The 26706-nt window shown below is 42.4% G+C and overlaps 1 protein-coding gene across 1 annotated transcript in view; it reads left to right on the top strand.

Moving 5' to 3' along the window:
- Positions 1–26706, top strand: part of LOC126315420 (nephrin-like) — a 478744-nt gene that overhangs the window by 350639 nt on the left and 101399 nt on the right. Inside the window, exons 5-6 of the mRNA XM_049992703.1 lie at positions 5396–5599; positions 14555–14700. Coding sequence (XP_049848660.1) covers positions 5396–5599; positions 14555–14700 — 350 coding nt within the window. The remainder of the gene's footprint in view (positions 1–5395; positions 5600–14554; positions 14701–26706) is intronic.

A 26706-nucleotide genomic window follows, 5' to 3' on the forward strand; every position in this document is an offset into this window, starting at 1 on the left:
ACGACGGTGCATAGATACATTGTTTCCAATCAAAAAATAAGTAAAAATTCGAAATGATTAACCAAATACAATACTAAAAGCATTGCTATAACTATTCAAACTATTGTATGGGTTTCAGCGACTTGCGTTGAACCTGTCAAATAACTAATAGATGTCTATTATCCGGTAGGAACTGGAAGATTGTAGTACATTACTCGCAATTTAGAATATCAGTCTGGATGGCATTCTAATGTAGATCTCCCCTAGGCCTGAGAGAACTGTGTGTTAGTCTTGGCTAAAGCGACGAGGACGTGAGCGTCCTCTCCGTTCCAGATGGCAGTGGTCCAGAAAAGTAACACATGGCCGAGAGCATCAGGTACTCAGCCACTGCTGGTCGCTCAGTGATTATAGCACAAATTACGACCAGTATTGCATTCGGGATGTCAGGTTTGAGCGTTTACTGCAAACAGCTAGGAGCGGGTTTACCCCTCGCCAAGTGTTCTACATCTACATCTAGACATAGACTCTGCAAACCACGGTACGAAGCATGGTGGAAGATACCTTGTGCCACTACAGGTCATTTTCTTTCCTGTTACACTCGAAAATAGAGCAAGGGGAAAACACCTGTCTATATGCCTCCATGCGAACCGGAATTCCTCTTGTCTTGTCTTTATTGTCCTTGCACAAAACATACGTGGCGAGAATACAGCCACTGTACATTCAGCTGTAAACGCTGGTTGTCTAATTTTTTCGACTGCGTTTCACGAAAAGAACGTCGTCTTACCTCCAGTGATTCCCATTCCAGTTCACGAAGCACCACCATATTTATTGTAAATTGATTGAACCTACCGATAACACACATATCGGTAGACCTCTAAACTACTTCGGTATCTTCCGTTGATTCGAGTTGGTGGGCATCCAAAAACACTAGAGCAATACTCTCGAAACGGTCGAATTAGTGTTCTATACACGGTCTGCCGTATAGATGAACCACACTTTCCAAGAATCCTCCCAACAAACCAAGTATATAATTCGCCCTCCCTGCATCTGACCATAGAGTGCTCGTTCCGTTTGATATCACTTTCCAATGTCACATCTAGATATTTAATCGATATGCCTGTATCACCCAACTCATCACTAATACACAAATCCAACATTACACGGTTGTTTTTCTTACTCGTCTGCATTAACTTCCATTTTTCTACGTTTAGAGCAAGCTGCCATTTATCACATCAAATAGAAATTTTGTGTGAGCCATCCTTTATCCTTCTACAGTCAGTCAACGACTATACTTTCCCATATACGACAGTGTCATCAGGAAACAACTTCAGATTGCTGCTTTCGCTATGTGTCAGATCACTTACGTATGTAGAGAATAATAGGGCACCTATCACATTTTTCCGGGCCACTTCTGAGGATACCGCTGCCTCTGACGACCATTCGCCGTCGAGGACAGAGTGCTGGGCTCTATTACTTATAATCCTTCGAACCATTCATGTAGCTGGGAAGTTGCTGATTATGCTTGGATGTTCATTAACAGTCTCCAGTGGGGAGCAAAACACTTTCCAGAAATTTAGGATGCGGAATCTGCCCGTTGCGCTTCATCCCTTGTTCAGAGCGTATCTTGTGAGAAAAGGGCAAGCTGAGTGTGTTCGTTTGTGGACAGAAGCTTTTTTCTCAAGGAAATATTTGAACTTACAATAAGCCCACGCATTCTAAAGCACATAGATTTTTGGAGTACTGGTCTCTAATTCTGCAACTCACAAACAGGTGCAATGTACAGAAGCAACCCAGGTGTTATGTCACGTAGATCATTAGGCTTGAGTCATTGTACTCCTAAGATCTTTGCTAAGAACTATTTATTTCATTAGCAGTACAGAGTAACCCACCACGTTGAAATGTAGGTTGGGTCGGATGCTTCTGAACCTAATAGCAAAGACTTCTGATTGTTACAATCTTATTGGTATACAGTTGTTAATGTTTTCTAATAATATAAAGAACGTAATATATCAAGATTTCTCTGAGACTACAGCGAATTGTATGCTTAAAAATTGTTAAAATGGTCCATATAATTTGTTAGTACCTAGTTGATGAGAATATAATTTATGTAATGCAAATGTCAAAGAAAAAGAAAAAAAAGAAAATGTAACACAATGAATGTGGTGAAAATAATTTGTAGTATGTAGAGGCAAGTGATATGCTGTATTTGGATGCGTAATACAGTCTAAGTAGCATGTTGGTTAATAATGGCCAATTGCTACCTGTTTCAGATGAGGAAGTCTAGGTACAATCTCGAGCTATTCTCATATGAAATGGTTTGTGCTAATTTATGTATACACAGATTACACAGATTAGGTGTCGATTGTGCGCTTAGTACATGGAATACATGAATTTTAACTTTACATTATAAATACACTAAGGTTTGTAATTTGTTAGTAGAAACAGAATATAGTTCATTGTTACTTGAATGCATTATTCCTTAAATAACTTATTACATTTCTGATATATAAAATTCATTGACTGTAGCTCTGAACAGAGAAGAGAATATACTTCTGTCTGCACACAATAAGACGAGCATTACATTACTGCTTCTGTGCAGTATACTTTAAACACTATGCAGGATGTCATTGGGGAGGAGGAGCCTCGGAATAAAAGTTCTTCGAGCCTTCTCGTAGCAAGCAACATTACCTTATTAGTACAGTCTTAGTACGTGGTGCCGTTGTTTATTGGTACGACTTGTTGAGAATGCAGTAAAGAGGATAATGTTGGAAGCTGAAGAGATGAATTAAAATTTGCGCCGGGCTCTTATTGCTTAAGAGGCAGAAATACTGACCATTACACCACCACTGCTCTGTGGTCAATATTTCTGCACGAATTACCCAATTCCTATGCCTTCTAAAACACAAACCTCAATTCGCATCTCCAGCCTATTTGCCTCTTGCATTGTCACTATTACCAGGGCTCTCCGACATTGGAATAGCACATCAGCATTGGACGTAATGGGGAAGTCCGGTATTACATGTGATCGTACAAATCTTATAATTAAATTTTCCCCGAGACATTTAAGTCTCATTTTTGTCTATGATGACACTGGAAGCTGAAGATGTGAATTAAAATTTGTGGCGCGGCCGGGCCACGAACGCGGGTTTTCTTGCTTACCGGACAGTACTGCTGACTGTCACACAACCACAGCACTATGTCGAATATTGCTGCGGAAAATTTAATACAGGACTTTCCCATTACGTCCATCGCTGGGGTGCTATTCCAATGTCGGAGAGCCCTGGTAATAGTGACAATGTAAGGGGCAAATAAGCAGGAGATGTGGATTCAGATTTGTGTTGGGGAAGGCATTCGACTTCGGTATTTCGGGCAGCAATATTGACCTTAGTGTGGCAGTGATGTAATGGTCAACATTTCTGTCGCGTAAGCAAGAAGACCCGGGTTAGAGCCCCGGCCGCAGCACAAATTTTAATTCATGTCTTCAGCTTCCAACATTGTTGTTGTTGTTGTGGTTCAAATGGCTCTGAGCACTATAGGGCTTAACACCTACGGTCATTAGTCTCCTAGAACTTAGAACTACTTAAACCTAACTAACCTAAGGACATCACACACGTCCATGCCCGAGGCAGGATTCGAACCTGCGACCGTAGCAGTCGCACGGTTCCGGACTGCGCGCCTAGAACCGCGAGACCACCGCGGCCGGCGAAGGTATGTTCTCGAAACTTTAACAAAAGCCCGTACAGTACCTACTGCAACCACCATCCTTCTGAATCTGTTTAGTGTATTCATCTCTTGGTCTCCCTCTACGACTTTTACCCTCCACGCTGCCCTCCAGTACTAAATTGGTCATCCCTTGATGCCTCAGAACATGTCCTACCAACCGATCCCTTCTTCTAGTCAAGTTGTGCCACAAATTTCTCTTCTCCCCAATTCTATTCAACACATCCTCATTAGTTATGTGATCTACCAGTCTAAACTTCAGCATTCTTCTGTAGCACCACATCTCGAAACTTCTATTCTCTTCTTGTCCAAACTATTTATCGTCCACGTTTCACTTCCATACATGGCTACACTCGATACAAATACTTTCAGAAACGACTTCGTGACACTTAAATCTATACTTGATGTTAACGAATTTCTCTTCTTCAGAAACGCTTTCCTTGCCATTGCCAGTCTACATTTTATATCCTCTCTACTTCGATCATCATCAGTTATTTTGCTCCCCAAATAGCAAAACTCCTTTACTACTTTCAGCGTATCATTTCCTAATCTAATTCCCTCAGCATCACCTGACTTAATTTGACTACATTCCATTGTCCTCGTTTCGCTTTTGTTGATCTTCATCTCATATCTTCCTTTCAAGACACTGTCCATTCCGTTCAACTGCTCTTCCAAGTCCTTTGTCGTCTCTGACAGAATTACAATGTCATCGGCGAACCTCAAAGCTTTTTATACACAACTGCAACCAGTCACGTTTTTGAATAATAATGCTTTATTCCATGAACCGGTTTTCGAACCTTTTCAGGTTCATCTTCAGATAGTTTCGGGAGGATCCGGGAATTTACATCATTAGTGGTAGTAGCATAATGCTGGGTGCTGGTTCTATGGCAGAAAGATGGGTCACACTTTAATGTATAGCCATGACTGTAGCTTATCTGTCGATATGGATGTAAATTTAGTTTTTACTTACTGCGACAGTATAGGCAGCTTTTTTCGGACCTGCCTGCTCTATTTTGATGTCCAGAACAATTTCACACAAACTATATTAGTTTACACTTTGACAGTGACACTTTTCCAGCATCCAGCATGCGCTTTACAACTGTTGCTTGTAACAAAGATCTTGACAGAAAGATAAGTCCTAAGCCTACTTTGTACAGAGATGTAATTTGTTGTTCTTTACATGTGTTAAAGTCGATATAAGGGCAAGTATTTTAATCAGAGTGGCGGTAACATGAGAGCACAAGATAAAATAAATAAATAAATTACTACAAGAACATATTTCAGGTGATCTGATATCGTATTTCTACTTGTATATTACAGGAAGTTTTTTTTTAACCGGTTCATGGAATAAAGCATTATTATTCAAAAAAGTGACTGGTTGCAGTTGTGTATAACTTATTTACATTCAATATACAGTCACGGTTCTAAAATATCCGTTATGGATAAGCATAATACTCAAAGTTTTATTTCTTCTCCATGGATTTTAATACCTACTCCGAATTTTTCTTTTGTTTCCTTTACTGCTTGCTCAATTATCCAACATTATCGTGGATAAAGATGAGACCGGAATGTCTCGGGGAAAGTTTAGTTATAAGATTTGTGCGGTGTTTCTTCTTCGTTTACCAGTAGGGTACTTGTCAGAGCAATTGAGTTCACGGTCCTCAGTCAACAAGAGGGCGTCGGCTGTGACCGGCAGGCAAGCCCGAGCCGGCGGTGCGGTGGCTGCTGGAGGGCCGCGTGCTGGACGAGGAGAGCGAGCAGCGGTCGGGCCACGTGGTGGACAACCGGCTGGCGCTGCGCGGCGTCTCCAGGAGGCTGCTGGGCGCCGCCCTCACCTGCCGCGCCTCCAACACGGCGCTTGCCGACCCCCGCCAGACCTCCGTCACGCTGGACCTGCTGCGTGAGTAGCGGCTGCACGGCTCACCGAGGCGACTCGCTGGAACTGACAAAGAGGAGTGGACATCTTTGAAAAGGGCTGTCAGTGTGTGACGACAACACCAGTCCCCTTGTCTTAAACGACAATGTTGTACGTTGGGCGATGCCATTATCATGGCATGGTTTTTGGCCATATAAAAACGTAATTACGACGCCGAGAAGATCAGTAACAGGGCGAGGCCAACTCTACTGCCATGACTACATCGCCGCCATGTTAACAGCCATAGCAAATTACGCCACGAATACCAACAGCCTTCCACGAAATTGTTTATATTTGTCATTCTGTAAATGGACCGGGTATTTGTGAGATTTGCTTGATTTTAATAATAATCTTGTTGTTGCTAAAAACTCTGTCTTAGACCCGTGAGTATCGCAAATCACAAACCTGGACAGGAATCATATCCTAGTGAATTTAATTCCGAGTGTCTTAGTATATTATGGAAAGACTTATTTGGCAGCTGTAAAAGCAGTTGTGATTGCTTTATAATGTGTGGAGTTGCAGCGTTTAAAGTCAGTTTTATAGTTTGAGAAATACTCCACTTCCAGTGCAGTTTAAAATCAGTCTGCAGCTGTTTTCTTAAACAATTTGCCTTACACGAAAACCTGTCTGAAAATACACTCCTGGAAATGGAAAAAAGAACACATTGACACCGGTGTGTCAGACCCACCATACTTGCTCCGGACACTGCGAGAGGGCTGTACAAGCAATGATCACACGCACGGCACAGCGGACACACCAGGAACCGCGGTGTTGGCCGTCGAATGGCGCTAGCTGCGCAGCATTTGTGCACCGCCGCCGTCAGTGTCAGCCAGTTTGCCGTGGCATACGGAGCTCCATCGCAGTCTTTAACACTGGTAGCATGCCAAGACAGCGTGGACGTGAACCGTATGTGCAGTTGACGGAATTTGAGCGAGGGCGTATAGTGGGCATGCGGGAGGCCGGGTGGTCGTACCGCCGAATTGCTCAACACGTGGGGTGTGAGGTCTCCACAGTACATCGATGTTGTCGCCAGTGGTCGGCGGAAGGTGCACGTGCCCGTCGACGTGGGACCGGACCGCAGCGAAAGGTGGATATACACTGTACTAGTGCCGACATTGTGCATGCTCTGTTGCCTGTGTCTATGTGCCTGTGGTTCTGTGAGAGTGATCATGTGATGTATCTGACCCCAGGAATGTGTCAATAAAGTTTCCCCTTCCTGGGACAATGAATTCACGGTGTTCTTATTTCAATTTCCAGGAGTGCATTAAAGTTACTTCGAAATGAAGAAGATTATTAATTGTTGCATATATACACTTTGACCCGAATTATGAAGTTTTATCAGTGTTCATTTCATGAGAAAGTGGTTGAATTTGAAATTAATGTTGTGTTCGCATTTGCACAGCCAGCTATACATTGAATAGTTTAAAAGACTGCTTATCGAACCACATTTGTTATTTAAAGAGTTACAGTTTGTTGTGTTTTACATACTTAATAATGAAACAAAGCAAAGGCTCCTTCAGAGCCGGTATAGTTAGATTTGGATTCTGTTTAATTGCTTACACCCAACTTAAGAAAGAAATATTGACTGTGTTAGCTACTCTAATGCAAATTGGTTAACGCGCATTCATGGATATCCTGTAATAAGCGCTGACGTTAAAGAGTATGATCATTAACAGACCCCATGATTTAAATCAGAATCGTTTCATATGCTTTCCTATTTAGTAATGCTACTAGTCTTATATGTGTTAGTGATTGGTTCCATAAACTGTTGCATATAGTTCATTTAAGGTGACTGAGAGGTGTAAGTTATTGTTTGCTATCTCATTGGCTATTTGTTTATCTGATTCTCGACATAGTAGTATAGTTGAAACTTCTGGCAGATTGAAACTATGTGCCGGAACGAGTCTGGAATTCGGGAACTTTGCCTTTCGTGGGCAAGTGATCTGCCATCTGAGCTATCCAAGCACGACTCAGGACCCGTCCTCACAGCCTCAATTCTGCCAGTGCCTCGTCTGCTACCTTCCAAACTTCACAGAAGCTCTGCGTACATGAATACAGCCTTTAAGCTCTTTTGGTCTCAAAAATCCAGCAATATGAGCCACAATTATCCGTTACTGCTAACGAGATGTTAATCACAGCACTGCTCCGCCCAGAGTTCTTACCCGTCACAAAGGACGAGTTGTAACTTGGGCGACAACCACACCAACTACCTCCGCCACCTACCTCCGTAGTTGTGTGGCTTCCCTCATCTTTTACAATCAAACCTAACTTCTCTAACTGTGGACCAAGTCATTTACGGTACATTATATAACAATCATTGCAGTAGTTATTTAAATTCTGAAGCATAGTTTAAACAACACCGTTCACATAACTGAAATATCTATACATAGTCAAAGAATTTCCATAATACATACAATACTCTACATAAGCAACACTAGAAATTGACATGGAAATATCGGTACAGATACACAATAGATCAAAAATAGGTGTTACAAGTACACTGAGGATAAAAAGTCATTGGCTAACGCTGAGAACATATACGAATGTCGGTAGTATCGCGTACTCAGGACACAAAAGGGCCATCATTTATACGCAGGTGGTTCTTATAAAAGGTTTCCGACGTGACTGTGACCCCATGACGGGGGTTAACACAGTTTGGAACTAATCGATTATGTTTCAGAAATCGTTAGTGAATTCAACATTCCGAGATATGCATTGTCTAGTGTATGCTGAGAATACCAACCTTCGGGCACTGCCTTCCACCACGGACAGCGCAGTGGCCGATGGCCTTCACTTAACAGTCGAGAGCAGCGGCGTTTGCGTACAGTTTCAGTAGTAACACACAGACAACACTAAATGAAATAACAGCAGAAATCAATGTCCATTAGGACAGTGCGGCGAAATTAGGCGATAATGGGCAATCGCAGCAGACGACCGCCTCTCCTGGGTCCGTGACCATATCAGTTGGACCCTAGTCGACTAAAAAACCGTGCCCTGATCAGGTGAGCCCCGATTTCAGGTGATAAGAGCTGATGGTAGGGTTCGACTGTGGCGTAATCCCCACGGAGCGACGGATCCAGGCTGTTAACAATGTACTGTGCAAGTTGGTGATGGCTCCACAATGGTGTGGGCTGTCTTTACCTGAAATGGACTGGGTCTTCCGCTCCAACTCAACCATCTGAGAGCATCTGCAGCTGTTCATGGACTTCAAGTTTCAAAAGAACGATGGAATTTTTGTGGATGACAATGTAACGTGTCACCGGACCACAACTGTTGGCGATTGATTCGAAGAACATTCTGAACAGTTCGAACGAATGATTTGGCCACCAAGATCGCTCGACATGAATCCCGTGGAACATTTGTGTGACATGATCGAGAGGTCAGGTCGTATACGAAGTGCTGCAGTGATAAACACTTTGGCGATCATGGACGGCTATAGACACAGCATGTCTCAATATTTCTACAGGGACTTCCAACTACTTGTTCAGTCCACGCCACTCCAAGTTGCTGCAGTACGCCGGGCAAAAGGAAATCCGACACGATGTCAGGAGGTACCTCGTGACTTCTGACACTTCAGCGTATTTCGTAGTTGTGTTATGTTGTCAGCACTGTTTGCGTGAATTGCATATAACTGTTTTGTGATTGGAAACATGGTTCATCTAGGCTGTATTACTCTTTTCATTACTTATGTCATTGGACAATTTTTTTAAAAAAATATGGATTTTGCGCGGGTCCACAGCCTCAACGTGTTTTGTGAATGAAAACATGGGTCAGGTACGCTTTTCTGTATTTATTTATTTTTATTACACCAAGAACCACATATTTAGTAAACAAGCAAAGTCATGCGAGCATACGAGTATGATAACAATATCAATGTAGATTCCGTTAGCTCAAAAATATTTTTTAATTTCCGTCGGTGATACGGTATTCATTAACTACTTTCACTTAGGCATTCAGGCAGCTGTCGTTTATTTGCACAGAATGAGCGTCTGGAGCACAACATTGTATGGCAATGAATCATAAGTGGTGGGAAAACCTGAACACAAGAGAATCGAAGCTTTCGAGAAGTGACGTTACAGAAGATTGCTGAAAATTAGGTGCACTGATAAGGTAAGAAATGAGGAGGGTTTGCGCAGACTTGGAGAGGAAATGAATATGTAGAAAACACTGACAAGTAGAAGGGAAAGGGTGATAGGACATTTGTTGAGACATGAGGGAGCTACTTCCATGGTACTAGGGAGGCAAATATTTGAGGATATAGGGTTTAAGTGCTTCTCTATGCTGTAGAGGTTATTGGAGGAGCAGAAGTTGTGGAGGGCTGCAAAAAACGAGTGAGAAGATGTCAAGAAAATCATTTATATATCAATCTGAATTTATTTGCACTTTTCAGAAGGGCTGTTTCATTCGTCGGACTTTGTCAGCCAAGAGTGCCAATAATAATTTTAGTACATAGTTAAGAACAGCGCTATGTCATTTTAGCAAATTCAGAGAAGGGAGACATTATTGCGTCAGCCCCCACATTCGTATGTCACGAGGTAGGAGAGACGTCTTTACTTGTATCTTTGGGTATAACAAAACGATACCAACAGTGAGCAGAAGAGACAGAGTCACATGCACATAAAGACAAGCTAAATACCGTTTAAAGACTTGACACTCTTATATACCAAGAGCAATAGTGTTTATTTAGAATCAAACCCGAAATTAACTAAACACTTGGTGTATACATTGAGTTGCGCTGTAGCACAGGTGTTTAAAGACTAACAATCATAATTCAGCTATATTACATATTTAATTAGTATAAAACTATGGAATTTTATAAAGTGTACCAGTGTCGAATGTTGAATGTATTGTAAAACTCCCCTACTTTAAATTTAGTAAAATATGTGCACCTGATTGACATATGCTTCTAGAAAATTACGAAGCGTGGTGCATTATATTATAGTGAGGATGGAGACAGAGAGCACTTTTTGAATTCATAATGACATATGTTCAGTACATAAAGATAGTAGTCAACTGATTCTGCTCTGTGCAGTGAAGCATTTTAGGCAGTATTGTGTAGCATGGTCAGTATTCCAAATGCAAGTACAAACGCATTAAATATGTTCACATGCTCCATTTAATAACTTCTAAATATCTGTGACTGAATTTTCACAAAACAAAGTCAGCCAAAGCACTTATCTCATGCACCCAACTTTTGTAACTTTTGCTTGCACTCATATGACCTAGACTTTGCTTGGAATAGCACTCACTGATGCAGGCACTAGATTATAAAAATATTCTTAACGATCAGAACCATTGCGAGTATAGCTGGCAGTAATACTTTAGCTTAATTATAATTACAAAAAATTATTACAGAATAACTGGAACAGAGCACAGTGTACTTGAGAAATTATAAACATGGATTTTCTAGTGAGGATTAAGTAATTTACACCCTTTTAACTTCAAACTTTCATTGTGTTTTTGACAATAAGAACTTATTAGCATTCAATTAAACAGATGATAACTTTACCAAACATTTTACTAACACTTGTGTCAGAACTTTAATTCTTATAGTGTCGTGCTTTCAGTTCAATTTGGAATTATGGAGATTATGAATACAACAGTGTTTAAGTCACAAATAAACGTTGGTTCTATAAACTAGATAGAGATAATAATTATGCTTGCATACTGAATGATGCCTGTCGTTTTTTAAATACTGCACAGTATGCGTAAGATCAGGTACGCAAAACATCTCTTTACTGGTTCCCAAGAATGACTCTGCAAGTACAGACTACGTTTGATTGCCTGCAACAAGTACCAAACACAAAATTTCTGTTTAGTGGGTAAAATTTATTTAAATATTAATTAATTAAACTGATATAAAGGCGCCACCTCACAGATCATTTTATGATATAATAAAACACCACTCCATATATTGGATATACAATAATGAGGATAAATTTCATTGAAACATTACTAAGAGGAGGTGCAAACTGACTGATTTTAAAGATCCTGACTAGGGAGCGGAACGGCGCTGTGAGATGTAATAACAAAGATTTTAGCAATAACTCAATTTTTTTTCTCATAAACGGTAACACACACACAGGAGTTAAAATATAGTTACTTGGGCTGCTGGCACGAGCATCGACACATGGTACATTATACAGCACAGCATCTGGACCGACACATGTGGGACAAGACTGCTAAATTACTGGATAGGATATCGAGATCACACATACCACGTTGAAATTGGTCACTCACACAAAGAAAGGTAGAATTTAGAAAAAAAGCGTCCCTATTCTGCACGTAAGCTCACTAGGTCATAGCGCGGCTGCCTTTAACAGTCAGTTTTATAGAACAAAGTCCACTTTAGAATGAAGTCCACTTCTAAAATTCCGTACACCTTCCTCATTTTGTAAATAAGTTTACCAAATAAAAACACATCTACTCCGTCATGAAACTGAGGCTTCAATTCGAACACGAGAGGTGTCCACGTCAAACTGGAGCCTCATGGTGTACAAAGAAACACACATGGTGCACCTGAGTATGAGCTACTAAGTGGATGGGAATGAAATAAAAGTTGGACAGTAAAGTAAATTAAATTTAACACAAGCAATCCAAAAGCACACGACAAATTCACACACAATATGCTAAACTAACTAAAGCTGTACATCACGTGGTGACACCACTCGTCAAAGCCAAGTTACAGTTGCACAAAATATCTCATCAAATAAACTGAATACTACTGGAATTAACACTTTTCCCTGATGGAACTAGTTTGTGACGCACGATTATCAATGGCACGCACCAGAGTGGCTACTGGAAACTCAAACAAAGCTATCACACATATTAACACAGCAGAAAGAGATGCTACTCAGAGCATCCATACTCACCAGCATCCAAGCGAAGATTAACCTAATCATCTCTTCCATCTGGCATCCACACGCAGTGGCTGGAAGGGCTTCGAGAGAATAAGCAGCTTATACCTGTATCAACCTCACAATGGGTGTTGACCAGTGGCCACTAATGCCCCTCTGACCCAACATAGCTCTATTTGAATGTGACGCAGCATGTAAAGGTTGCTGAGTGTGGACAGATTACTCCTGTAACTGAAATTGCAAATCTGAAGATGGTTCTAGAGGAACCGAAACTGGTCATATGAATAAACATTTTTGCAATCAAGACGGATTATAAGTAACAGTGTATAAAAAGTGATTGCAGTGTCCCTGCGGACGTTATGTCTGTTTTTGCAAAATTTTGTGTGACACCGCATGTGAAGGTTACTGAGTGTGGACGGGTTACTCCTGTAACCGAAATTGAAGATCTGAAGATGGTTCTAGAGGAACCAAAATCGGTCATGTGAGTAAACATTTTTGCAATCAAGACAGATTATAAGTAACAGCATGTAGTGGTTCACATGAAGCCACTAAAGTATCACATAATGAATCAATACTTACAGTGAGTGGAAAATAAAAGGATCAATAATAAGCGTTTTTGTATGCCGCACTAACTGGTTTAACTTGTTTATTAAGATGCTGTATCGTATTCTACAGTTAATTGGTCTTGATGTGTTACATTACAATATGCACTGTGAATGTTATTTTGACACCAATGTAAAGCAGTTTAGGCCTCTTAGATGTTGTCAGGACCAGATCTTTAGCTTACGACAAATAATGGAGAAGTGTTACGAGTGGAAGAGGGAATTGTATCTATGCTTTATAGATCTAGAAAAGGCATATGACCGGGCTCCTAGGAGGAAGTTATTGTCTGTTCTACGAGATTATAGAATAGGAGGCAAACTTTTGCAAGCAATTAAAGGTCTTTACATAGAAAGTCAGGCAGCAGTTAGAGTTGACAGTAAATTGAGTTCATGGTTCAGAGAAGTTTCAGGAGTAAGACAAGGCTGCAACCTATCTCCACTGTTGGTCATATTATTTATGGATCATATGTTGAAAACAATAGACTGGCTGGGTGAGATTAAGATATGTGAACACAAAATAAACAGTCTTGCATATGCGGATGACTTAGTTGTGATGGCAGATTCGATTGAAAGTTTGCAAAGTAATATTTCAGAGCTAGATCAGAAATGTAAGGACTATGTTATGAAGATTAGCATCTCCAAAACGAAAGTAATGTCAGCAGGAAAGAGATGTAAACAGATTGAGTGCCAAATAGGAGTAACAAAGTTAGAACAGGTGGACGGTTTCAAGTACTTAGGATGCATATTCTCACAGGATGGCAACATAGTGAAAGAACTGGAAGCGAGGTGTAGCAAAGCTAATGCAGTGAACTCTCAGCTACGATGTACTCTCTTCTGCAAGAAGGAAGTCAGTACCAAGACTAAGTTATCTGTGCACCATTCAATCTTTCGACCAACTTTGTTGTATGGGAGCGAAAGCTGGGTGAATTCAGGTTAAATTATCAACAAGGTTGAGGTTACGGATATGAAAGTAGCCAGAATGATTGCAGGTACTAGTAGATGGGAACAATGGCAAAAGGGTGTCCACAATGAAGAAATAAAAGGAAAACTGGGAATGAACTCTATAGATGTAGGGGTCTGGGCAAACAGGCTTAGATGGTGGGGCATGTTACACACATAGGAGAAGCAAGGTTACCCAAGAGACTCATGGGTTCAGCAGTAGTGGGTAGGAGGAGGTGGGGTAGACCAAGGAGAAGGTACCTAGATTCGGTTAAGGATGATTTTGAAGTAATAGGCTTAACATCAGAAGAGGCACCAATGTTAGCACTGAATAGGGGATCATGGAGGAATTTTATAAGGGGGACTATGCTCCAGACTGAACGCTGAAAGGCATATTCAGTCTTAAATGGTGATGATGGTGATGATGTAAATCAGTATTGGAACGTAGCCAAGGGGGTAAAGTAAAAAGAAAACTGAGACAGACATGTTACATCGTGGCAGTGAGTACGCCATGTGGGGTGAGCAGTGTGCTGTTGTTCCAGTGTCTCCACTGTGGGTGCGGCTGACGGTGCCACGTGACCCCCTGGAGGCGGGTCGCCGCTACACGCTGCGCTGTGAGGCCGCGGGTTCCAGGCCCCCCGCCACCATCTCCTGGTTCCGCGCCGGCAGGCACGTCGCCACCTCACAGGTCAGAACGCCTCTAGCATTACTACTACTACCAGTCCTAGTACGCTGGTCTTTGAAATGGATAGGAAGTGACAAAATTTTACTTGTTGTGCATGTACAGTGTAGCAGGTTAACTTTGCGTGGAATTTGAATTTTACTCTTAAAAGCGGTGGCACGTTTTATTATTTTTACAGGTTACTAGTCGGGTGATGCTGAGGGAATTAGATTAGGAAGTGAGACACTTAAACTAGTAAAGGAGTTTTGCTATTTGGGGAGCAAAATAACTGATGGTGGTCGAAGTAGAGAAGATATAAAATGTAGACTGGCAATGGCAAGGAAAGCGTTTCTGAAGAGGAGAAATTAGTTAACATCGAGTATAGATTTAAGTGTCAGAAAGTCGTTTCTGAAAGTATTTGTATGGAGTGTAGCCATGTATGGAAGTGAAACATGGACGACAAATAGTATGGACAGGAAGAGAATAGAAGCTTTCGAAATGTGGCGCTACAGAAGAATGCTGAAGATTACATGGGCAGATCACACAACTAAACAGGAGGTATTGAATAGAATTGGGGAGAAGATGAGTTTGTGGCACAACTTGATCAGAAGAAGGGATCGGTTGGTAGGACATGTTCTGAGGCATCAAGGGATCACAAATTTAGCATTGGAGGGCAGCGTGGAGGGTAAAAATCGTATAGGATGACCATGAGATGAATATACTAAGCAGATTCAGAAGGATGTAGGTTGCAGTAGGTACTGGGAGATGAAGAAACTTGCACAGGATGGGGTAGCATGGAGCGCTGCACCAAACCAGTCTCAGGACTGAAGACCACAACAACAACAACAACAACTATTCCTTGCTGTAGGGGCTGTGATTTTTTTAAATTTTTTTTGTCTAAACCAGAAAGGCAAAACAGAGGCCACTACTTCCACCACATCAAGTGGATTTAGTGCTCACGTACTCACTCTGAGCAGTGAACACTTCCCAGTTTATGAATGGGGAATAGTTGAACATGATTACTACTGTTATCGGTGCCATGCGTGCAATGGTCGTGCCAGGCGTGCGATTAGGAATCTTTATACTATCGGTAGTGGCGCAAGACCTGCACGACCTTATAGCAAGCGTTATAATTCCGCATTATTCTGTTACACTAGGGGTGAGTTCACGTAAGGAGAGAGAGAGAGAATGTAAGATTTACGGTCTCATTTATTAAACAATTGAGAATCGGACAATAATACAAACAAATTGGGGGTGGAGGGGAAGAAAGATTCGAGTTCAGCAGCCTGCCCTAACGTACGTTCATAACACGCCACGGCAGCAGGAGCAAAGGAATTTTAGTAACGATCGCCGTATTATCAAACAGAATCCCATTTAGTAAAGAAAGGGGTTGCAAACGTGCAACGACCACCACCAGGAATTAGCCAAGACTAAGAAGATGCTACTGTGCGTGAATCTCCCGGTAGCCTCCCGTACTAAAGCAATAAAACCCGCAAGACGAAACTATTCACAATGACCTATCAGATTCCCTCTGGGCCGCATGGCGCGAATCTGCAGTGCACATCGGCGCTCATGCTTACCGAACTTCATCTCCTGCATGCGGCACCTCCGGTCTCCGGCACGGTCACACTAGAACTGAGCTACTGGCCCTTTTTCCACTATCCACCCGCGGAGGGCGGCTGGCGCCTACCCGCGGAAAACGGGCGCACCTGAACTGGCCAATCAAAGGGCCGGAATTTCACGCGGCAGCGACCTCGCGACGTTAAAATCGAGAGTAAATAGCAGTTACAAGGTTGGTAGGGCAGGTTGGGGAATTGATAACAAGAGAAACTCTGGCCACTACTGAATGTTCAAACGACACCACGTGCTACCCTGGCGATCTGAAAAAGGATTGGAAACGGGAAGCCATCATGGCTGCTAGGAAGACTGCTGCCCTCGCCCATAAATAAAGAAAATTTCTAGTGCCAAGCTCCTCACACAGATCAGTGTGAGACAAGCTGAGAAAATTGTCAAATAAATCAGGCAACCTATAGAAATTATTAATATTACATGACTTATTATTTTACCGAGTACCAGAATGCTGGGATTAGAAATATGAAATACGAGCACTGAATGGTTCTTTTTTGTGGGGGGGGGGGGGGGAAGGGGGGAGAGGGGGAGGGGGGAGGGCGGGAGGGAGCGAGGAGAGGCCGATCAATCACTTCATTGATTCGATGAGCTCTCCCAAGAATTCCTCTCTTCTGCCGACCTCTTCTAGCCAAAGTAGTACTTACACCTTACGTCCTGAATTGTTTGTTGGATGTATCCTAATCTCAGCCTCCCCTGAAGTTTTTGCCCTCTGCAGCTCCCTGTAGTGCCACGGTAGTCGTCCATGATGCCATGCAGTGTCGTCCTGTTTTCTTGTTTTCCACGTATTCCTTTCTTCGCCGATTCTACAGAGACGCTCCTCAATCCTTGTCTTATCTGTTCACCTAATTTTCTATATTCTCTCAAACACTTCGATTCTTTTCTTTTCTTATTTTACCACTGTCCACGATTCACTACCACACAGTGCTGCATTCCAAACGTACATTCTCAGAAATTTCTTTCTGAAATCCTGGCAAATGTTTAATACCATGAGACTTCTCTTGGCCAGGAATGTCATTTTTGCCCGTGGTAGTCTGCTTTTTTATCTCGTCCTCCCTTGAGCAGCCATGCTTTACTTAGCTTCCAAGGTAGCAGAATTTCTTAACTTCGGCTGTTTCGTAGTCCCCAGTTTTGATGTTAAGTTTACCACTGATCTCATCTCTTCATTAATTAGGTCTTCCCTCAGTTTACTGTCAGTCCATATACTTTACTCATTACAGTGTTCATTCTTTTTTAGCACGTCCTTAAATCTTCTTCTCTTTCACTGAAGCTAGCAATTTCATCAGCCAATTTTATGTTTGATGTCCTTTCACCTTAAGTCTTTCTTTTATTTTCGTCACTGCTTCTCCGATGTATAGATTGAAAAGAGGGCCAAAGGTTGCAGCCCTGTCTTATAAAATATTTAATGAGCCTCTTCTTGGTCTCCAAGTCTTACTGTTCCTGTTGGCTCTTCTACATGTTTTGTATGACCCGTCTTTCCCTACAGCTTACTCCCAATTTTTCCAGAGAGTCGAAAATTGTGCACTATTCTGTATCGTCCAACTCTTTTCTAGGTCTACAAATCCTACGCATTTTTCCTTAGTCTTGTTCCTGTTATCAAGGTCAACGCCTGAACCTCCTCCCCGGTGCGTTTTCCGTTGTTCAGTGTGTTATTGTTGTCAGCAACCTGGTTCAAAAATGGTTCAAATGGCTCTGAGCACTATGGGACTTAACATCTGTGGTCATCAGTCCCCTAGAACGTAGAACTACTTAAACCTAACTAACCTAAGGACATCACACACATCCATGCCATAGGCAGGACTAGAACCTGTGACCGCAGCAGTCTCTCGGTTCCGGACTGAGCGCCTAGAACCGCTAGACCGCCGCGGCCGGCTCAGAAACCTGGATTCATGGGTCGTTAGGCTGAATGTGTGATAACTGAGAGTATACAGGACACAAAATTTAGTAAACACAGCTATGCACACCACAAAAATCGTAAATTACCGATTACTTAAGTAAGTAAAAAATGTTACATCGTGTTCCTTACCAACGTTCACGTTATTTATGCCAGTGTGATGGCAGAAGTCCTTAACATCACATACTACTTTGTGAGGTCTTTGTAATTCATTATTTCAAAATGTGGTAATGCAAATCGCAGTATCATTAACTGCACCAATTCGGACCTTTTAAATATATGTTGTTGAGAGATTTCGCTGTTATGTATCGTTAATTCGCCCGATAAGTTAACAATGTTAAGTACCCTTGACGTATTTTGAAGCCTAAAATTTTGGATAGAATTTGCAGTTTTAAAATTATGTCGTAACTCTAGAAATATTAAAAAAAACCTGAATAAAAAAATCATAATGGATGTACTTGAACTACCTTATGTATTATGACATTTTGTTGAAATCACTCCGTAATTTCTACAAACAAGTAGATTGCCTCTTACCACTGTTTATAGCCGAGGTCTACAATTGTTATCACGGTAACTGTATCTGACATTGTGTAATCAAACTCTGTTCTTTGCACTTTGAGTTACCAAAATTCTCACACGACTCTGAACAACTTCTGATCCAGTAGAACTCACCACCACATTCAACATAGTTGAGCAATGAGGATTATGATTTTAGAAACTCAGAGCAAATAGACACCCCGTTGGACATTCTTGTCAGCGCAGCAGCTCAGCCATTTGTATGAATGCCCTACACCTATTGCACTGAAGCTCGTGTAATTGATTTTGCCACTCCACTACTCTAAAAGCTACTCCCGTTGTTAATTGTTTAGATGTTGCTCACACACACACACACACACACACACACAGACACACACACACACACACACACACACACACACACACACACACACACACACACGAACGCACACGCACACACAGACACATGCATGACTTGGCAAATTATAATTTAGAAATATAATGAAATGATTAGCTATCAAGTAACAAAGATACACGACAATGCGTGTGGTTGTAGAATATGTAAATGCCATTACGGAATGTTTGACACCCACTGTAACTACACCCAGTTATTATAATTGCCGTGGCGATCATTCTCGCTTCAGCTCACATGTAGGTGCTAAAAACAGTGTTGCCATATGCCATATGCTCGTATGACCGCCCTTCACGCATTTCAATAAAGCTGATGTAATTGCGTTTGCCACTCCATTACTCGCCGATCAATGGATTCAGTAAGAATCACACATCACAGTCTTCATATGTCAGCTCAGTCGTCTGGCTATCATCTTTGGTAGTGGCACAAGAAGTAACGCAGCAGGACAACTCGGGAACATGCATGGTGTCCCAGGAGGACAGGAAGAGGACGGGAACGACCATTCGAAGCAAAAAGGTCCAGTGAACATGGCTTCTAAAACGCAGACCTTAACAGCTATAAGCACTTGTTCATCTTCGCTAATGTGGGACATCTCTTCCATCGAACAAATGCTCACAGCTATTAAGGTATGCGTTTTAGAGCCCATGTTCATTGGACCTTTGTTTCTTGTTTTCGTCCATACTACCTTCTCCGAAAATCAGAAACCAAACTTGCAGTAGAAGAGATCTGTTTCATAGTATCGAAGATGGAGAAGTCCCCATAGTTCTTAACTCTTGCGCAGGGAGGGGGAGGGGGGGGGGGAGGAAAAATCCAGCCAGTTACTTCACATTTTAAACTTCTGAAAAAATATTCACTCTTTTACTCACGTCTCCTGTCAGACTCCGCAAATGATTTAAATTTTTTCAATTAAACTTAACGCAAAAATTTAAGTCTTAGGAGTGAATGTCACCATATGTTATATATGTATTCAATATTTTCAATTTCAGTACCTTATTTTCGCCTTTTATCTCGTGAGTAAAAGTCGACGAAAATTAAAGGGATTTGCATTTATTAATTTTCTTTACAGTGGACATAACGTACACGTTACTGAAAGTGTGCTGATATTGCTCTTGAGTGTGTTAAAAGTATATCTTTAAAAAGTGTGCTGTTGATGTAACATTACGTTGGACGTAATGTAAACCCCCCCCCCCCCCCCCCGCCCCAATCTCGTCTTTTTAATTCAAAAAAATGAAATGACTCTGAGCACTATGGGACTCAACATCTTAGGTCATAAGTTCCCTAGAACTTAGAACTACTTAAACCTAACTAACTTAAGGACATCACACACACCCATGCCCGTGGCAGGATTCGAACCTGCGACCGTAGCAGCCCTGCGGTTCCGGACTGCAGCGCCAGAACCGCACGGCCACCGCGGCCGGCTTTTTTAATGCATGTCATGAAAAACACGTTAATGTTCGTGGGGTTAAGGTATGAAGTTTAGAAATCAAGTTTACTAGAGTTTTTTGCTTCGAATGAAGGCTCCTGTCTTATCCCTGAATATTAGTCATTCTCCCTGGGACACCTAGTACTAAAAATGCCCCCACGCGAATTAAATTCCATGCCTCCAAGAAAGAGACGATCAAAGTTTTCAAATGCCACCAGTAGATGGCTGTAGCTGTGCCCATTACAGTTGGAAACACAATTTCAAGATGGAGGAGTTGATGGATGCAAGGTCGGCGGTTCAAGTGTCAAGGTTAAAAAGGAGAAAACTGCCCATACTAATTTCATCGCCATTTACTGCAAGTGCACCGCCCGAGTGTAGTGTCACGAAAACGGGCGTCTTTTTTTTCCTTCCTTAAAATTGATTTAAACAGAATATATGTGCGAGGTGATCAAAGACCAACCTGGTGAAGCTCTTCCACCTAGGGTGACAACTTGTGCAGCGTCCAAGTCTTGACAGAAGCCGTTCGTTGCATTCGTACGAAGCAGATTGCGCATGAAACCAGTATCTAAGTAGGTAGTGTAGTGGATATCATGCACAACATAATGCAATACTGGAACACATGTTCTCTCTGGGTACCGCGGCAACCCTCTGACGAGAATAAAGCTAAGTGACCTGAACTTCCTCACAGATTAAAGCTGTGTGCCCCACTGAGACTCGAACCTGGGACTTTTGCCTATCATAAGCTAGCACTGTGTTGGCTAAGCTGACTACTCGCTGTCACAGCATTTCTGCCGCCAGTACATCTACATATACATCTTCATAGATACTCCGCAAACCACCGTGCGTTGCGTGGCGGAGGTTCCCACATACCACAACTAGTCATTCCTTCCCCTGTTCCACTCGCAAATACAGGGAGGGAAAAGCGACTGTCTATATGGCTCCGTGTGATCCCTAATTTCTCGTACCTTATCTTTGCGTTCCTTACTTGCAATATATGTTGGCAGCAGTAGAATTGTTCGGCAGTCAGCTTCAGATGCCAGTTCTCTAAATTTTCTTAATAGTGTTCCTCGAAAAGAACGTCGCCATTCATCCAGGGATTCCTATTTCAATTTCCGAAGCATCTCCGCAACACTTACGTGTTGTTCGAACCTACCGCTGACAAATCTAGCAGCCCGACTCTGAATTACTTCGATGTTTTCCTTGAATCCGACGTGGTACGGATCCCAAATACTCGAGAAGTACTAAGCGTCCTGTATGTGGTCTCCTTTGCATGTGAACCACTCTTTCCTAAAATACTCCCAGTAAACCGAAGTCGACCATTCGACTTCCCTACCACAGTTCTCACATGCTCGTTCCACCAGATATTTAAACCACTTGACTGCGTCACGCAGGACTCTACTAACATTATTTCGGAACATTAGAGGTTTGTTCTTCCTACCCGTCCGCATTAACATACATTTTTCCACATTTAGAGCTAGCTGCCATTGATCACGCAACTATAAATTTTGTCTAAGTGCTCTTGCTGCTTCCTGCAGTCACTCAACTTCGACAACTTACCGTGCACCACAGCATCATCAGCAGTCAACCACAGATTGCTGCCCATCCTGTCCAGCAAATCATTTATGTGTGTAGAGAACAAGAGCGATCTTATCACATTTTTCAGGGGCACTCCTCACGATACCCTCGTCTCTGACGAAAATTCGTCGTACATCTCCTATTTTCCAAAATCTGCATAAGTTCTCCTGCATAGATTTCGGGGACTCCAAATCCTGGAAGAAAGGGCACAGTGGAAAAATGGCTTAGTCACGTACTACGGCATTGTTTCCAGAGTGAACTAGGACGCTGAAGTTCTTGGGTACCTCTCTTGGTCGAGGACTTGCTCCTGAAAGGCAATGGTCCCAGGTTCGATTAATGGTTCATATGGCTCTGAGCACTATGGGACTTAACATATGAGGTCATCAGTCCCCTAGACTTAGAACTACTTAAACCTAACTAACCTAAGGACATCACACACATCCATGCCTGAGGCAGGATTCGAACCTGCGACCGTAGCGGTCTCGCGGTTCCAGACTGAAGCGCCTGGAACCGCGCCGCCACACCGGCCGGCCCCAGGTTCGACTCTCGATCCGACACACAGTTTTAATCATATGTAAAGTCCTCTGTAGAGCGAAAATTCATTCTCGAATCGAGCGAAAGGATTTGTTTCTCTAGCACTTAATTCTGTGATACGTGGGGGCGGTAGTATAGCTAGAAGAGTTCGACGACGAACGGCGCCGCCACCCCATCCCCTTCCCCTATCCACCCCTCTGACTAGCAAATATAACTGGTGCTTTTTGCAGATGGTAATGTTGCTATGATATATCTCATTGGAGAGAAAGCCACTGAAAAGACTGTTAATGATGCGTTAAAATCCTTACTAAGCACTTGATATCAACGGAAAGCAAGGACAGATGCTTGACGCTTTTAGGGGGGCGGGAGCGGCAGTTTCGAACATGCGCCGGTCCTTAGCGCCTCTTGACTTCACTCGGTCACCTAACGTCATCATTACGCCACGCCATCATTCATCACTGACTATATTTTAACTCTAAGATATAATCATCAAAAAAATTTTAAAAACCATCTCTATTTTCCATCTATGTGTATTTTACAAAATCCTCTTTTATTGTCATTGTGTCTAGGAATCCTGCATACTCGATCCGCTAGACAAACAATCAAACAACTCGTATTAATGCGTTTTATTACCACAAAACGACTACAATACTTAACTTTGATAGATGTGTCGCAAGCAAACGGCGACACACAAAATAATCAGTCTTCTTGAGAATAAACAATCACATGCCTGTGCTACATAGACACTCCTGACCAAGTGGTTACCACTGAAGCTGCTATTGAAGAGGCTGCTGTCGGTCGCGGCGCTCACGTCGTCTTCACCTAGGAGCCTCTACGGTCGTTCTGGAGGGAGGTTGATGAGCGTGCGATTGGATGATCTCTTCTCACAGCCTTCTCTTTCCTGTCATTCCCGACTGGCGTACCGGCGCTTACGTCGTCTTCACCTAGGAGCCGCTACGGTCGTTCTGGAGGGAGGTCGATGAGCGTGCGATTGGCTGATCTCTTCTCACAGCCTTCTCTTCCCTGTCGTTCCAGACTGGCGTACCAGCGCTGACTCTACGCTGTAACAACTGTCACTTGTTTTTACGTAAAAATCGTCAATATCGTCCACCTATGTATTTTTCACAGAATCCTCGTTCATTGTTACTTATTTTTATGCAAAAAATCGTCAGTGTCGTCCACGTATGTATTTTTTAGAAAATCATCTGTTATAGTCACCTTTTATGACTTTTAACAGACTTGAAATTCATTTTATGTAACCTTTGGCTGAAGAGCAGTTTTTATATGCTGTCGGTCCGCCCCCTTAGTGCTGCGGAATCGAAATAACAGTTATTATTATTATCGTTATTATTATTATTATTATTAGAGTATTAATTACTATAGGGATCAATTAATAAGAACATTTTGTTGTATTCCTGTCATCTTTCGCCAAGCCTCTCTACTCAGTTACATTATTCCGCTGATGTGGTCATTCAAAGAACGTCGTAGTTTCCCAGATTTATGTCTGTCAGGTGGTTTCCATTCAAAAATTTTCTTTAGGCGTCGATGACCTGACATTTGCAGCAGATTTCCATACTACTTTACAGATTTTTTTTTCAATTTTATCAGTGTTTCATCTGCCTTCATTGGTGAATGGATTCGTTTTGGTGGGACAAGAACATCTCTAATAACAATAAGAAAAGAGTGGGTGAGCCAATGGTTGAAATAACAAGAAAGGAAAAAGAAACAGACACAGCGGGAAGTGCTTTTCACTTCTGAAGGCGATGGCGAAGATAGCCACTGGTTTTATTTTCGATTCTTGATATTCTCGTACTCCTTCGTAAATAATACATTTCAACAGCTCTTATTCTTCTTTTCATGTCAGTGAGTATAACCAAAACCGAATATGTGGTTGTGAATAGCGACATTAAATTTGAATCCCACATCAACGACGTAGCAATTTGGGAAAAGGTAGAAAAATTAAATATCTGGGCGCATATATTAACAAAAACGACAGAAGTAAAATTCGGAATACAACAAAGTAGAAAGGTAATAGGGTGAATGGATTCGTTTTGGTGAGACAAGAACATCTCTAATAACAATAAGAAAACAGTGGGTGAGTCAATGGTTCAAATAACAACAAAGGAAAAAGAAACGGACACAGCGGGAAGTGCTTTTCACGTTTGAAGGCGATGGCGAAGATAGCCACCGAAAGCTCGACTGTTTTATTAGAAATGACACTTTTTTTAAAGCAGGGGATATTTTATTCAGTTATTAAGTGGTTCTCTGAAAATGAACCGTTCTCAAATTTTGAGTTCTGTAGAACAAATAGAGATATAGCAACAATTGATGTACCACATGAATAGGAGTTGGCAAACTGGGTAGAATGCTCCAGATTTGTTGGCATACATGTTGATGAAAATTTGGACTGGAAAAAGCATATTACTGAGATTCTGGGACAATTAAGTTCAGCTACTTTTGATCTCTGTGAAATCGCCCTCATGACATATTTCCACTCAATGTCTTACGTATCTCACCATTTAGAAAGAAAATTGTTGTTGCACAAAAGCGAGCAGCAAGAATAATATGGGGTGTTCGTACACAGTCGTCCCTCTTCAAGGGGTTAGGCACGTCAACTGAATCGTCACAATACATTTATTCGGTAATTAAATTCGTCATAAATAATCCACCAAAATTTGAGAAGAACATGGAAAAATGATCTATATTACTCATTATTAATGCTGTCAGTGTGTCAGAAACGAGTTCAGTATGCTTCAGCAATAATTTGTCATTATTTGTGCAAAAATAAGCCTGAGTGGGTGGCACAAAAGGCCTCAATGAAATCACCCCTTTCACTGGGGCGTTGATTGCTACACATTTCGCTGTCGGAAATGACTTTTCAGAGTGTGAGGCGCAACAGGAGTTGTTCTTGACAACCTTTTACATTGCTGGCATCGTCGGACGTTTCAATCGTTCTCTAAGGGTATTGCAGGACTGCATTCACCTACAACTACATCTACATGGATACTCTGCAAATCACATTTAAGGGTCTGGCAGAGGGTTCATCGAACCATCTTCACAATTCTCTATTATTCCAATACACTCTTGGAAATTGAACTAAGAACACCGTGAATTCATTGTCCCAGGAAGGGGAAACTTTATTGACACATTCCTGGGGTCACATACATCACATGATCACACTGACAGAACCACAGGCACATAGACACAGGCAACAGAGCATGCACAATGTCGGCACTAGTACAGTGTATATCCACCTTTCGCAGCAATGCAGGCTGCTATTCTCCCATGGAGACGATCGTAGAGATACTGGATGTAGTCCTGTGGAACGGCTTGCCATGCCATTTCCACCTGGCGCCTCAGTTCGACCAGCGTTCGTGCTGGACGTGCAGACCGCGTGAGACGACGCTTCATCCAGTCCCAAACATGCTCAATGGGGGACAGATCCGGAGATCTTGCTGGCCAGGGTAGTTGACTTACACCTTCTAGAGCACGTTGGGTGGCACGGGATACATGCGGACGTGCATTGTCCTGTTGGAACAGCAAGTTCCCTTGCCGGTCTAGGAATGGTAGAACGATGGGTTCGATGACGGTTTGGATGTACCGTGCACTATTCAGTGTCCCCTCGATGATCACCAGAGGTGTACGGCCAGTGTAGGAGATCGCTCCCCACACCATGATGCCGGGTGTTGGCCCTGTGTGCCTCGGTCGTATGCAGTCCTGATTGTGGCGCTCACCTGCACGGCGCCAAACACGCATACGACCATCATTGGCACCAAGACAGAAGCGACTCTCATCGCTGAAGACGACACGTCTCCATTCGTCCCTCCATTCACGCCTGTCGCGACACCATTGGAGGCGGGCTGCACGATGGTGGGGCGTGAGCGGAAGACGGCCTAACGGTGTGCGGGATCGTAGCCCAGCTTCATGGAGACGGTTGCGAATGGTCCTCGCCGATACCCCAGGAGCAACAGTGTCCCTAATTTGCTGGGAAGTGGCGGTGCGGTCCCCTACGGCACTGCGTAGGATCCTACGGTCTTGGCATGCATCCGTGCG

Source organism: Schistocerca gregaria, chromosome 1 (assembly GCF_023897955.1).
Source record: "Schistocerca gregaria isolate iqSchGreg1 chromosome 1, iqSchGreg1.2, whole genome shotgun sequence".
Classification (NCBI taxonomy): Eukaryota; Metazoa; Arthropoda; class Insecta; order Orthoptera; family Acrididae; genus Schistocerca; species Schistocerca gregaria.